This window comes from Cucumis sativus, chromosome 3 (genome assembly GCF_000004075.3).
Source record: "Cucumis sativus cultivar 9930 chromosome 3, Cucumber_9930_V3, whole genome shotgun sequence".
NCBI classification, from domain to species: Eukaryota; Viridiplantae; Streptophyta; class Magnoliopsida; order Cucurbitales; family Cucurbitaceae; genus Cucumis; species Cucumis sativus.
In genome coordinates this window covers 4,623,729-4,636,067 of record NC_026657.2, presented here as the reverse complement: position 1 = coordinate 4,636,067, position 12,339 = coordinate 4,623,729, and the positions used below count along the sequence as shown (strand labels likewise).

The following is a 12,339-nucleotide window of genomic DNA, read 5'->3' as shown; positions in this document are numbered from 1 at the left end:
GTATGAAGTGTAGACCAATTAAGTGTGTATCAAATCTGTACAAAGTATATATCAAGTGAGTATCACATATATCAAGCGTATATCATAAGTGTATCAAGTGTATTAAAATAGATAGGGGTAGTGTATTAAATGTATATTGATAATATATCGAGTGTATTAGGTATATATTAGTGGTGTATCAAGTATCTCATTTTGGTTAGACTTTTTTGCTTTTTTGTTTTTGTTTTTGTTTTTTTTTTTTGCAATAAGTACATAAGTTTGTGGTATGAACCTGGTTTTTTATGCTTATTTTGCAAGACATGTAGAAGCCCTACTAATAATTAACATATAAATGTTTGGTTCTCAACATATAGGGTCTCACTTTAACACTCCATGTAAGTAGTTAAATTATTCTTCCTTTATTTAAACATGTATCAAGCCATTCATATCCTTAATATATGTAAAGCTCATTTAATGAAAAACTTATAAAATATTTCACATTTCAAAGTGTGTTTAAAATTTTAACATTTCCCTTTTTAACAAGAAAATCTAGATATGTATTTGATTCAATTACAAGATTTATTTTTTTATGTTAGAGACTTCATTGCTATACTTTAAGAGTGTGTTTAGGGGAGAAAAAGAATTATGAAGAAAAAGATTACGATAATTCTAAGATTATAATAATCCTAGTGTTATGATAATATGTGTTTGGGATTAGGGTTAATATTGATAATGTTATGATAATATGTGTTTAGAGAAAGAAATATGAATGGTAGTATGTGTTTGGAGGAGGGATTATAATAGTAGTGTTATGATAATATGCACTTGAGAGATTATTATTGTAGTATTATGATAATATGCATTTGAGAAAAAAGTTATGATTGTAGTGTTATTATACCATTTGGAAAAAGAGTTATGATTGTAAAATCAACTATTAAAACATTGTATTATGACACTAGGGTATATGCACCACAACTGGGTTTTCTCTTTACTTTTGTTATAGTTTTACACTTTTAAGAGTTATTTGAGACGTTGAGTTAAGTTGTGACGTCTGAAGTCAATATGTGAGTTAAAAAGCCTATACTTGAGGTGAAAAGTTGTAAAATGAAGTTTATGATCAATGAATATACAAAATAGAAAAAGAATGGAAAATGAAATTTCTCAATAAAAATCAAACTTCAATAGTCTTTATCATTGAATTTGAATTATTAACACTAACTTATAATGATATTGGCAAGTGTCAAACACTTTTTAAAAGCAATAAAAGGCCATACATGTTTAGATTAACTTTTCAAGTATTTGAATAAGTGTTCTAGTTAAAAAGTGTACACTTCAAAAGTAAACATCTAAACAAATGAAGATGTTTAAAAATAATGAAGAGTTGGATATGAATGGGGTGAATCTAAAGTAGATAATGAGCTTATAACATAGAAGAAAGTGATATATATGTAGGTTGGCAATATTTGATACAAAACACACACACCCAAATAGCCTCTCCTTAGCTATATACTAGTTGAATTAATTATTTAATTTCCTCTCATAATAGTTAGGTAGAATTAATAATAATGGATATATAGATCATTGAGAGACTAATTAATGAGGCAAGGCGATATTGTGCAAGAAAAACCTTGAAAGGCCAACTTTGTTGCCTGTTTTCTCAACATCTTTTTCAATCTGTTGTCTGTATTCTTTGTAGCTGAAGTGCTTGTAAATGCTTGGTTTCAACCAACTCTCAATAATCACATCATCAGACGGGCAATAGAAATATGCAAATGAATATCTTTCAACTCCTTCTGAAGCCACCACTCTGTGTTTAAGGCTTCTGAATATATCATTGCTCACTACCTGCACCCATCCCATCAGTACAAACTATTATACATTTAATTATTACTCTCTCTTCTCAAAGGTTAGTCATATATATCTTGTTTATATAATTCTTTCTTTACGTGCCCTTTTGATCTTTTCCGATTTATATTATTCTTGGGAAGAATCAATCTTTTAAGATTACAACTTGGGCTTTCATATTTTGGGATTTTAGTTGTTTAGAGTAGTTTATTTTGGGATTTTAGTTGTTTAGAGTAGCTTCCAAAGTCATGTAAACAAAAACGTATGCTTGTGCCTGATTGAATGTTTCTAGCGCAACAAGTGATATCAAATTCATTTTGTTTCGACCGTTCTTAAATGTAACTTTTTTTTAACATCTTCACAGTTTACTATCCCATTTTCGTTTTGTCCTCAATTCTTCCTATCAAATAACTTTTTTTTCTTTTTTAAATCTCTCTTAATACATACACACATATATATACATATGAAGTTTTCTATCTTTTCTTATAAAACATCTCAATCTACCTTTAAAAGATGTTAGTTTTTGATTCTTATAACTAATTTTGCTTTTCAAACGAGTCTTTTTTGATAGCTTACTTGAGTTGAGTTTCTAGTGAATAAAAATACTTTTCCTCTTTTCTTTTATTACACACAAAGTTATTCCAAATGAAATAGATTTTATTTCTATTACGTTCAAATCTTTCGAGATTAGTACAATAATTCTCAAGTGGATAAAATATTGATCACAACAAACTATCTAAAAGTCTACCTGTTCAAATTTTGATCTAAATTAATTTTGTTCTGAAGTTTATAAAAAACAAACAAATTTTGCAATCTTCCTTATTATATATATATATATATATATATATTGGCTTTTGAAATTTTGAGATATATGAAGTATATCTATAACCTTGAAACTTAAAAAAGTAAATAGTTGAATAAAACAAAGATAGTTTATAAGAATTGAAAATTGAATAGATATATATGAAATCACTGTCCAATCTGTCCAAAGTTTCTTTTCCTATTTTAAATAATAATATTTTTGTTTCTTATTAAAATAGTTGTAATAGTATTTAAAGGAAATTAAAGCAAACTTTTTTTTATAGAATGTGATCTTGTTGATACTTCAAAAAAAATTTAATTTTTATCATCAATAATTTATTTGTTTTATTTCCACATTTTTCTAAATATATTTGGAGGATTTTAGCCAAAATTTTAGAAATGTATTTTCTGTTCACGTTTAAACTCTACTTAAATGCTAAAAGAAAAATCTATCTTCGCATAACTCAATTGGTTAATAACGTAAAATAAGAAAAAAGTATATTAAAACAAATATAATGAAGATTTTTATTTATAGTTTTGCAAATTATATATATTACTTTCACCCTATAAATTAATTTCTACATCTTCTCTTATCTACATTCTACTATTTTTTTTTAAGAAACAAAGTTTTTGTTTAAATGAGACACTAAAAAACATGAGACCAATAGCTACATCTAGTATCTCATTCATCACAACTCCAATTCTTAAAACTAAAAGAAAAAGAAAAACAGTTTTCTTAAAACTTGATCTTGATTTTAAAAGATGACTTAGAATTAAAATATTCCTTTAAGACGTGAAAACTAACTATAACAGAAACATCAAGAAGAGAAAAGAAACATAAATTTGAAAATCAGAAAGCTCAAAACAAAGTTATGAGCTGAACAAAGCTAAAGATACACTTAGTTATTAGAAACATATTTATAGATTTCTGAACACTACTCTCAACTGCATATTTAAACATCATTAAAAATCTAAAAAGAAAAAAAATGTTAACCATTGTTAGCAAATAGGAGCATTACCTAAAGTTATGGGTTCAATCATAGTAGTTATCTATCTATGATTTAATATCCTACAAGTATTTTTTACACTTAAATGTTGTAGGATCAATTGGGTTATTCTTAGACAAGAGTGTAAATTGACTTGAACATTTTCAAGATACTAAAAAAAAAAAAAGAGAAAAGAGAGGAAGTGTTTGGGGGAGGTACCTGAAATAAGTCACCAATGTTGAGAAGCAAAGCTCGAGGGTTAGGTTTAACAGGGAACCATTTAGCAGATTTCTTGAGTTGCAAACCACTGATTTGAGGTTGGTAAAGAATTGTGAGATAATCAGTGTCAGTGTGAGGAATGAGACCATAGACTTGTGAAGCAATTGGACATGGTGGGTATCTGTTCATTCTAAAGCTGCTCTTCCCTTTCTCACACCTTTCTTTGAAGTAATTTGATTTTATCCCCAAACTTTGCCCTAATATTTCTGATATCTTCTCTGCTAAACTCCCTAACTTCTTCACCACTCCTTCCATTGTTGTTCTGTCTCAAATGCACACACACAGCCCAATATATAACCTTTTTCTTTTGATTAATTATAAATATAACACATTTAACACATCAATTAAAACTAAATTTAATTTTAGATTAGGTGTTTGATAAGTATTTGGTTGTTTGTTTCTTCAAGACATTGATCTGTGCAATTTTGGGATCAGATTCATCATCAAAAGATAAATATTTTTTTAACAAAGATTCGAGGTTAGGGATTTCATCAGTAAATGCTTATATCATGTCTATAGCATCCTCATCATATCTCTAGACCTAAGAGATAGATTACATTGCAATATAAGATAGAATATACAAGAGTGTTTCATAAACACAAGAGGAATACAAAAGATCAACATGGAATGATTAGAGAAAAACCTTGTACTTTATAAAAACGAAACATTTAGATCAATCGTGAACTGTAGTTAGTAGTTTAATTGGTTATAATAGTTAGTAGCTATGATGCTTAGTTTTGAGATTTATACTATTTTATTCTAGATTATCATAGTTTGTGTTTGCGATGTAAAATTTTCTGTTTGTTTAAGAAATGGTAAACACTATAACAAAAATAATAGAATAGATGAGTGGAAAATACTAAATAATGCAGCAAATAGTAAATAATGTCGCACAAGAGTTTTGAAATATAGTATTTACTATACTTAATTGTAGGTTATAATTAAATAGTTGTACATGTATACTAAATCATAATTGATGCTTCAAACATGGAGCGAGCTATACTAACTTATTACACTTTGTCTAGTTGGTGTTCTGAACAACTCTCCACTTTCTTTAATAAAACACAGTACATTCAAAATCGACTGTACACTTTCTTTTCTTTGTTTGAAAGATTAAAGACATAATTTATAACAAGGTGGTTAGGGCTGTTGTATCATTGTTTAGGGAGCAAACATGGAAATAAACATCTACTATATACTATAATTAGTTAATTCTCCAAACGTAGGGTGTGTTACAACAGTCAACTCGAGTTAAAAAAAATTATTTAGTAGGGCTTCAGTTAACATATATATAAACAGTAAAATATAAAAGAAAAAAAAATGATATGTGTAAGTATAAGTATACAATTAAGTGATAGTTAAAAGAAAAATGTGCTTCACAGAAAAGAGATAAAAACAAGGAAGCAATTAAGAAAAAGCAGTATTTGTAATAAAGATGGAGAAAGAATGAGTAATATAATTTTGGTATGTATTAAAATTGATAAAATAAGGAGGGGGAAATAGACACATGGGGAAAATGGGAAGTTTTGAGCTGTCATGTTTTTAGCAAACAGAGTATATCTAAGAAGCAATAAATGAAAAGAAAAGTGTAGTAATAAAGCCAAAAATCAATTTGTTGCATAAAAACCAAGCAAGAAAGAAAAAGAAACAAGAAATAGAAGAAGATAAGATAATGGAAGAAAAGGGGGTATGCCCCCACGAGATTAACAAACTTGTTCATGTGATGGTCATGTGATGGGGTGATGTCTAACTATGACCACTGTCCATTTAGCCATATGCACTCTCTGTTGCCCTTTCAGTCACTGTGGGGTACCCCTACCCTAAACCCTTCCTTTCTCTTTTTTTCTTATTTATATATGTGTGTATGTACGTAGGTCTATATTTCCTTTAATCTCATCCACCTATATAAAGGATGTACCCATCTGCATACTTGAAGATTATTTAGTTTTTACAGGTTAAATTACTACTATTTTGATCCTAAGTTAGTTCAATTTTAGTTCATTATCTACTTTAAAATATGAATTAGTCAATAATAGTTTACTCCTTCTTCTTCTAAGAAGTTAATTAGACAACTTTAAAAGAGGGTTTAGGATTTTAAAATAAAATGATATTTTAAAATAGAAAAATAAAATGATTTAAAATAATCTATACCTAATACGTAAACTATAATAATCAACATCTTGTCTCTTGTACTTCTTTAATATGTTTCATTCCAAAGTACTACTTAGGTCTTAGGTTCTTAACGACATACTTGAGGCTTGAGAGTAATTTTGAAATTGATTTAGAACAATTTTTAGTATTTAAAATCACTTCAAAACAATATTTCAATTACAAACAACATGCATTTACTTTAATTTTAATTTTGAAGGAGTAAAACAAATTTTGTCAAACATGTCCTACCTCCACTTCATGAATAAGTGTACAAACTTTTTATAGAACACAAAAGTGAATGAACCTAACATTTTCTTACAAGACCTCAAAGGAAATTCAATTAAAAACATAATTTTATTTTAGTCAATTAAAAACATTAAAAAAAATGGGAAATTTGTTTATGACTCTTAAGCAAAAAAGTGAGTTTAAAATTTAAAAAATATCTAAGTGTAAAAATATTTCTAAGTACTTGATGATGTACGGGGTTTTATAATGCTCCCAACTCCTACTCCTACCCAAAAGTATTACTTTTTTTTAAAGTCATTTCAAAATTTTTTAAAAAAGAAAAAAGAGAAAAAAAACAAACTACATAAAATTTAAACATTTCTACCTACCACTAGCTTAGCAATCCTAGATCACTTTTCAAACATGTGACCCAAAACCAAAGGGTTCTAATATCTTTCAAAATTCTATAATTATATTATTTTTTTTGTTAAGTTTTAACTTCCCTGTATAGAAGTACTTTTTCTTTTCTCTTTTTGCTTGGTACTTACACGAAGTAAATGAAAGACACTAAATTCAAAACAAGTGAAAAGGTTAAAAAAAAAAAGGACCCAATTGAAAACTTCTAATAAAAAACAGAAAAATGAAAGGGTATTATTAAGTTAAATTGTTTTAAATTACAAAACGAATGTGTATATATAACAGAATATAATCACCTATCAACCCTACACTATTGTTTATGTCTATATGTGTCTATTAATGACATAAGCATACGAGTTTATCTTTTATTTAAAGAAGTAAAAATAGTCTTCCTTATTGGTTGGTTTTCAAGAAAAGTGGAGCAAAGAGAGGGTAGTAACTTCTTGTAACCCTACTTTTGCTTTAATCTATTTTAAACATTAAAAGCAAGAAATATTTAACTGAAAGTTCAAAAATTTTAAATTTCAAGCTCTAATAGTAGCAGTTAACGATTTTGATTAGCTTTGCTTTTGTTCTTCTAGATCTAGACTTTTTCTAACTATGATACAATCTACTGTAGCTTTGAATTTCTCTACTGATATTTTTTAATATACTTAAAAGTATCATCTTTTAAAGGTTTAAAAAAATATCTAAGAAATTTGAGGTGTTAATTCTTTTAAATACCTATTTCTATACTTGAAAACATATATTCTGATTTTATACGATTGATTAAGGAGTTGAATTTTGTTTAGGGTAGCTCTAAAACCCTGTACTATGCTTATCAATCAATCACACAATAACTGTACTAAAGCTTTTGACTTTTCCATTTGAGATATATCAAACCAATCCTTGTTTTTAAGAACATTCAAGAATTCTTGAGAGAACAGCAAAGATTTATAAATAGTGTGTGTTGATCAACAATAGAAAACAAATGCACACAGTAAACACATTTTACTATTACGGCTTCATATAAAACATCACTTTTATAACAAAAACAGATTACAGAAAACTCTTTTATTTACTTCATGACAAATAGTTTAAAAAGCTTATCCAAGTTTTTATAAAACAAACTTCTAAAAATGAGTTTTTTTTCTACTTTTTGAAATTTGGTTAACAATTCAATTAATTGTACTAAAAAGATGCAAATCATTTCATACTATAAAATAACTTTAATTTTCAAAACCCAAAACTAAAAATGAAATAGTTACAAAAATATAATGTTGATAGTTAAGTTTTTAAATTTTAATTTGGGGGACTCTTAAGTGGTGCCCTCAAATGTCAAACTGGGTGGAGTTGGCTATTATTACCCATTTTATGTTTAGGTGGGCTATTATTATCCATTTTATGTTTAGGGCTTCAATTAAAATAGTTGATATTTTAAAACTATCACAATAATCTACTATTATCAACCATATTACTATTTTAAATCCTTTTTTATGTGTAAATTTTTTTCCTATTTTTAGTGTTTACTATTTTCTATCACAGATAGTCATTACCTATATGCTATAATAATCAAATCAACATCAAAATACATCACTTATATTTTCAAATATGTGTTAATTTAATTCTTGAACTCTGTACGTTCAAATCTAAACTACATAGTTTTAAATTTATAACAATATCTAATCTTTACTGGACAAAAATTTCATCATTTAGCTGTCATTTTTATCAAATAACGATAAAATATTTGTAAGTTTTAGAAATATTTGGTTCCTACTTTCTTTATCGATTTAGTATTTTTCGTGAACTACATTGTCGTAGTAATGTATCAATTTAGTATCAAATTATAAATGAAAGTGTGAAGTTAAATTGTTATTTTCATAAAAGTTTTTGAACCTAGGTCAATATATATATATATAAACAAGATACTACATAAAAAATATCAGTAGATGCACCAAACTATCTCAACCAAGTTAACACATCCTCTAAGCATCCACGTCATGTTCCAAAACCAATAAAAATTTGCATTCAAAATAAACAGAGAGACAGCAAGAGGAAAGCTCCAACTAAAAAGGCGAAAAGAACTAAATGGAGGAGCTTTCGTTTAGAGCAATGATCATTATATATATATATATCCCAATGGTCATCAAGCTTTTCCCTACAATGTTCTTAATAAACATAAAAAACATATATTATAGATTTTTCTTCATTATTGGTCGTGTGTACCCACACACTTTCTATTCTGCATATAATGGAGTACTATCTATATATTTATATAGTGTAGAATCTTGTACTTGTATAATCAATTAAGGAGAAATATTAACGTTTTAATTCTTGAACTCAACTTCAAATAAACCACAACTTCAACTGAACCACAACTTCAAATGAACCATGAGCATAGTCATAGAGTTTCATTTCAAACAAACTTGGGGAAGTTTTGAACAAGGAATTATTGTAATTCTAGGTTATTAAAATTGAATTACGATAGTTTATGTTTAAGATATACAGATTATTTTAGTTTGGATCATAATTGTTTTAATTTGAATTATAATAATTAACTTTTCTCTGTCTACCGTGCCTTCTATTTCTCCCTCTCTGGATGAATTAACTATAGTTTTGATACAAGTTAACTGTATCATGGAAAAAGTGTAGTTAATTAATTACTTAGTTAATTTGTCTTTAATTAATACATTATGCCCCATATCATAGAAGCCTATCAAAATATATTCTCTTCTTTGTGACTTTGTTTTCCCAATCTTTTGATGAATTGTGATTTGAGCACAAGATCACCAGATGAAATTAAAGTTTCTGTCATCTTATTATTAATTTAAGAAGAAAAGAAGAAAAAAAACCCTAAAGATGATGAAATGAAGAAGAAAATAAGGAGAAATAATAATAATAATAATAATAATAATAATAATCCAAAAGAGATCAGAGTTGATAACGAAGAGAAAGTGAAGAAGGGACAGTAAGGTAGAGGGCATACCTGAGAGTAATATGATGGTGCGAGGTTGAAACTTCCAAAACAGGAATATGAAAAGCTTCAGACCAAGAGATTTGAGAGGAAGAAATAGCGACAGGGTTACCCCAGCGGTAGTGAGTTGAAGGCAAATTAAGAAAATTAGTACTCAAACTTTTGTTAACAAAAGGTTGATTAAACACTTTCTTTTGCTCATTTATCATTGCATTCAATACTTTCTCAGCAACCCCATGATTTATTACTTGAAAAAAACCCCAATTCATTGCTGCTTCCACTATTTCTTTCTTGCATTTCTCTCTCTCTAAATTCCCCTTCTTTAGTTGCCCTAAATCAATCACTGGTAACTCTATTTCTTCTTCACATTCTTCTATTACTTCTTCATCAGCTTCTATAGTTCTTCTGCCATTTAATTCCTCTTTCTTCAACTCATTATACCTTTCTTCTAATGGTGGTTCAATCTCGGCCATATTTCAGATGCAAACCCCAATTAACTGATATCATCAAAATGATGATTAAATCATAGTTAGGTTTTAGCATTTACAAAATGAAATGGAACAACTATATATATATATTCTAAAAGTTGTATGTACTTGAAGAGATATTGACAAGCCAACACAGATCTTACTTTTTTTTTTTTAAAGAGTTTATAGCTTTTTGAAGCTCTAGAAAAGACAGTGTTAAATGCTTTTCAAACCATACAATAAAATATCTTTTGATCATTTATCTTGACATGTTATGTATGCATGCATCATGGAAACATCTCACTTTTTCTATGTATGTTACCTTGGTCTTTTTGCCATAGAGTTTGTGATGTAACGTAATCCAAAACTCATATGTTTGAATTGGAGTTTTTGGCTCAATTCATAATACTAAATTAAACTCATTTTGTTTTTGTAATTTTCAAGTCTACTCTCTTTTTCACCATTTTCAAATTTCACAATCTTATTTCTGTTTCATTCTCGACTTTTCGCTCCAACACTCCTCAGATTCTCATTAATATTTCTAATTACACATTTTAGCTTTCCAAACAATCCTTAATGAATAAAGTGAGTTATTATAGTTTATTCCATATTTAGTGCTCCAATTATAGCCGTTGGTATTTTCAATTGTTATAATCTATATAACTCACTCCAATATTTTTATTTCAAATTCATTTTTATCACACAGTTTATTTCGTTACAATGTTTACTATTTCTTATTTGTTTTCTCTTTCCGTCTTTATTACAATGTGTTAACTATTTTTCTACTCATGCTAAAATAATTTGCACCTAACACATATTATTATATCTCGGACAAAAGTATTCTGCCTATAGAACCCTTATAAATTTTTTATTTACAATTTCATTTTCCTTTGTACTTTATATGTTGAATATTTATTTTTAGGTACAATGAGCTGGTTTTTCTAAGAGAAAAAAATGAGTGAAAAAAAAATTCCTCTTTAGGATGAAGCTGTAAAAGAAAAGTTTACCAATAAAAGACATGGAATTTCTTTTTCAATACCACAAATGTTAGTATGAATTTCAAACCTCCAACTTCAAACGTATATGTGATCAATTTAAGTGTTTTGAAGTGAAAAAAAAATAAGTATTTGGAAATCAAAATTAGCTCAATAAACTAAAAGCATATATGTTATTTTGATGATCAACCTGTTTTCATACCTTTGATTGCACAAAAAAAAAACCTAAGTTTTTGATAACCTTCAGAAAGCTCTAACAATGCAAGCAAACCTTCTGTTCATGACCAACATTTTGAAGTAAGATTATGAGAGGTGGTTTGAATGTTAATGAAGAAGCGAGAGAAGAGTGTGAGTTAGCCCTGAACTTTGGAACCATTTATATATTATATATGCAATGCATAGAAACTTGTGCAATAAGGTGAAAGAATTAAAATCTTGAGATTTTGTGATTGAGAAATTCTATGGCTGAGTGAAGAACACGCGTTTGAGTGTGTTATCAGAGAAAAATTTGTGAAAGAGAGAAGAGAAGGGTTTAATTAGTTAAAATATGATATGATAATTAAGGTTTGAATTAAAGTTAAAAGTACTTTCTAAATTGTGTGGACAAATCATGAACATATATGTGCTTGTCACAAAAGACCTAACTTGGCTTTATTCCAATCTAACTGGGATTTAAATTAAATTTCCATTTTTTCTTTTACTTTGCATTTTATTTTTCAATTCTGTCAAGACAAAATGTACGGTTCTAACCAGAAATTCATTGCAATATGGGAAGAAATTAATTAATGTTATGTATATGCCTTTACAAAAAAGAAACATATCTCTGATTATTGCAAAGTCTCAAACTTTAATTTTGTGGCAAATGCCTGTTGAAAATTCACATCAATTCTTCCGAGTCACTAGAACTATGTATATTCTATTTATATATATAATAATGATATAGCAATAGTAAAAGAAATAATAATTGATGTTATGAGATGACAACTGCCTGGATTTTTCAGAGGAAGTATTTTGTGTAGGGTTATATATAAATATACATAGTATAATACACACATTTGGTTCGGTATATTTATGGAGTGAATGGATATTGTTATTAAATCACATAGTGAAACCTAAAAGTACTTTCAATGTTAGGAGTTTTGACGAAACTCTTGACTATCGGATTTTGAGAGATTGGCGTTCTAACATCCATGTATCTCTCCACGGATGTTTTGGTGTTGAGAGATTTTGTTTTTATTGTA

General features: G+C 27.7%; 1 protein-coding gene across 2 annotated transcripts; it reads right to left on the bottom strand.

The window, feature by feature from the left end:
* Positions 1 to 1,394: 1,394 nt before the first annotated feature.
* Positions 1,395 to 11,439, bottom strand: LOC101215638 (gibberellin 2-beta-dioxygenase 8). 2 transcript variants are annotated; one of them, XM_031881978.1, is made up of 4 exons: positions 11,301 to 11,439; positions 9,649 to 10,133; positions 3,831 to 4,152; positions 1,395 to 1,824 (listed from the first exon to the last, which is right to left on the bottom strand). In XM_031881978.1, exons 2-4 carry the CDS (start codon positions 10,107 to 10,109, stop codon positions 1,573 to 1,575), a joined length of 1,035 nt encoding a protein of 344 aa, XP_031737838.1. In that variant the 5' UTR covers positions 10,110 to 10,133; positions 11,301 to 11,439; the 3' UTR covers positions 1,395 to 1,572. The 2 variants fall into 2 exon arrangements, with proteins under 2 accessions (XP_031737838.1, XP_004152933.2); XM_004152885.3 differs by lacking the exon at positions 11,301 to 11,439 and having other exon boundaries at positions 9,649 to 10,252.
* Between the last annotated feature and the right edge of the window lie 900 nt (positions 11,440 to 12,339).

Coding starts and splice junctions, on each gene's coding strand:
- LOC101215638 (XM_031881978.1), bottom strand. CDS start 10,109: ATGGCCGAGATTGAACCACCATTAGAAGAAAGGTATAATGAGTTGAAG. Junction 4,153..9,648: donor CACCATCATATTACTCTCAG/GTATGCCCTCTA, acceptor CATTTGAGACAG/AACAACAATGGAAGGAGTGG. Junction 1,825..3,830: donor ACATTGGTGACTTATTTCAG/GTACCTCCCCCA, acceptor GGATGGGTGCAG/GTAGTGAGCAATGATATATT.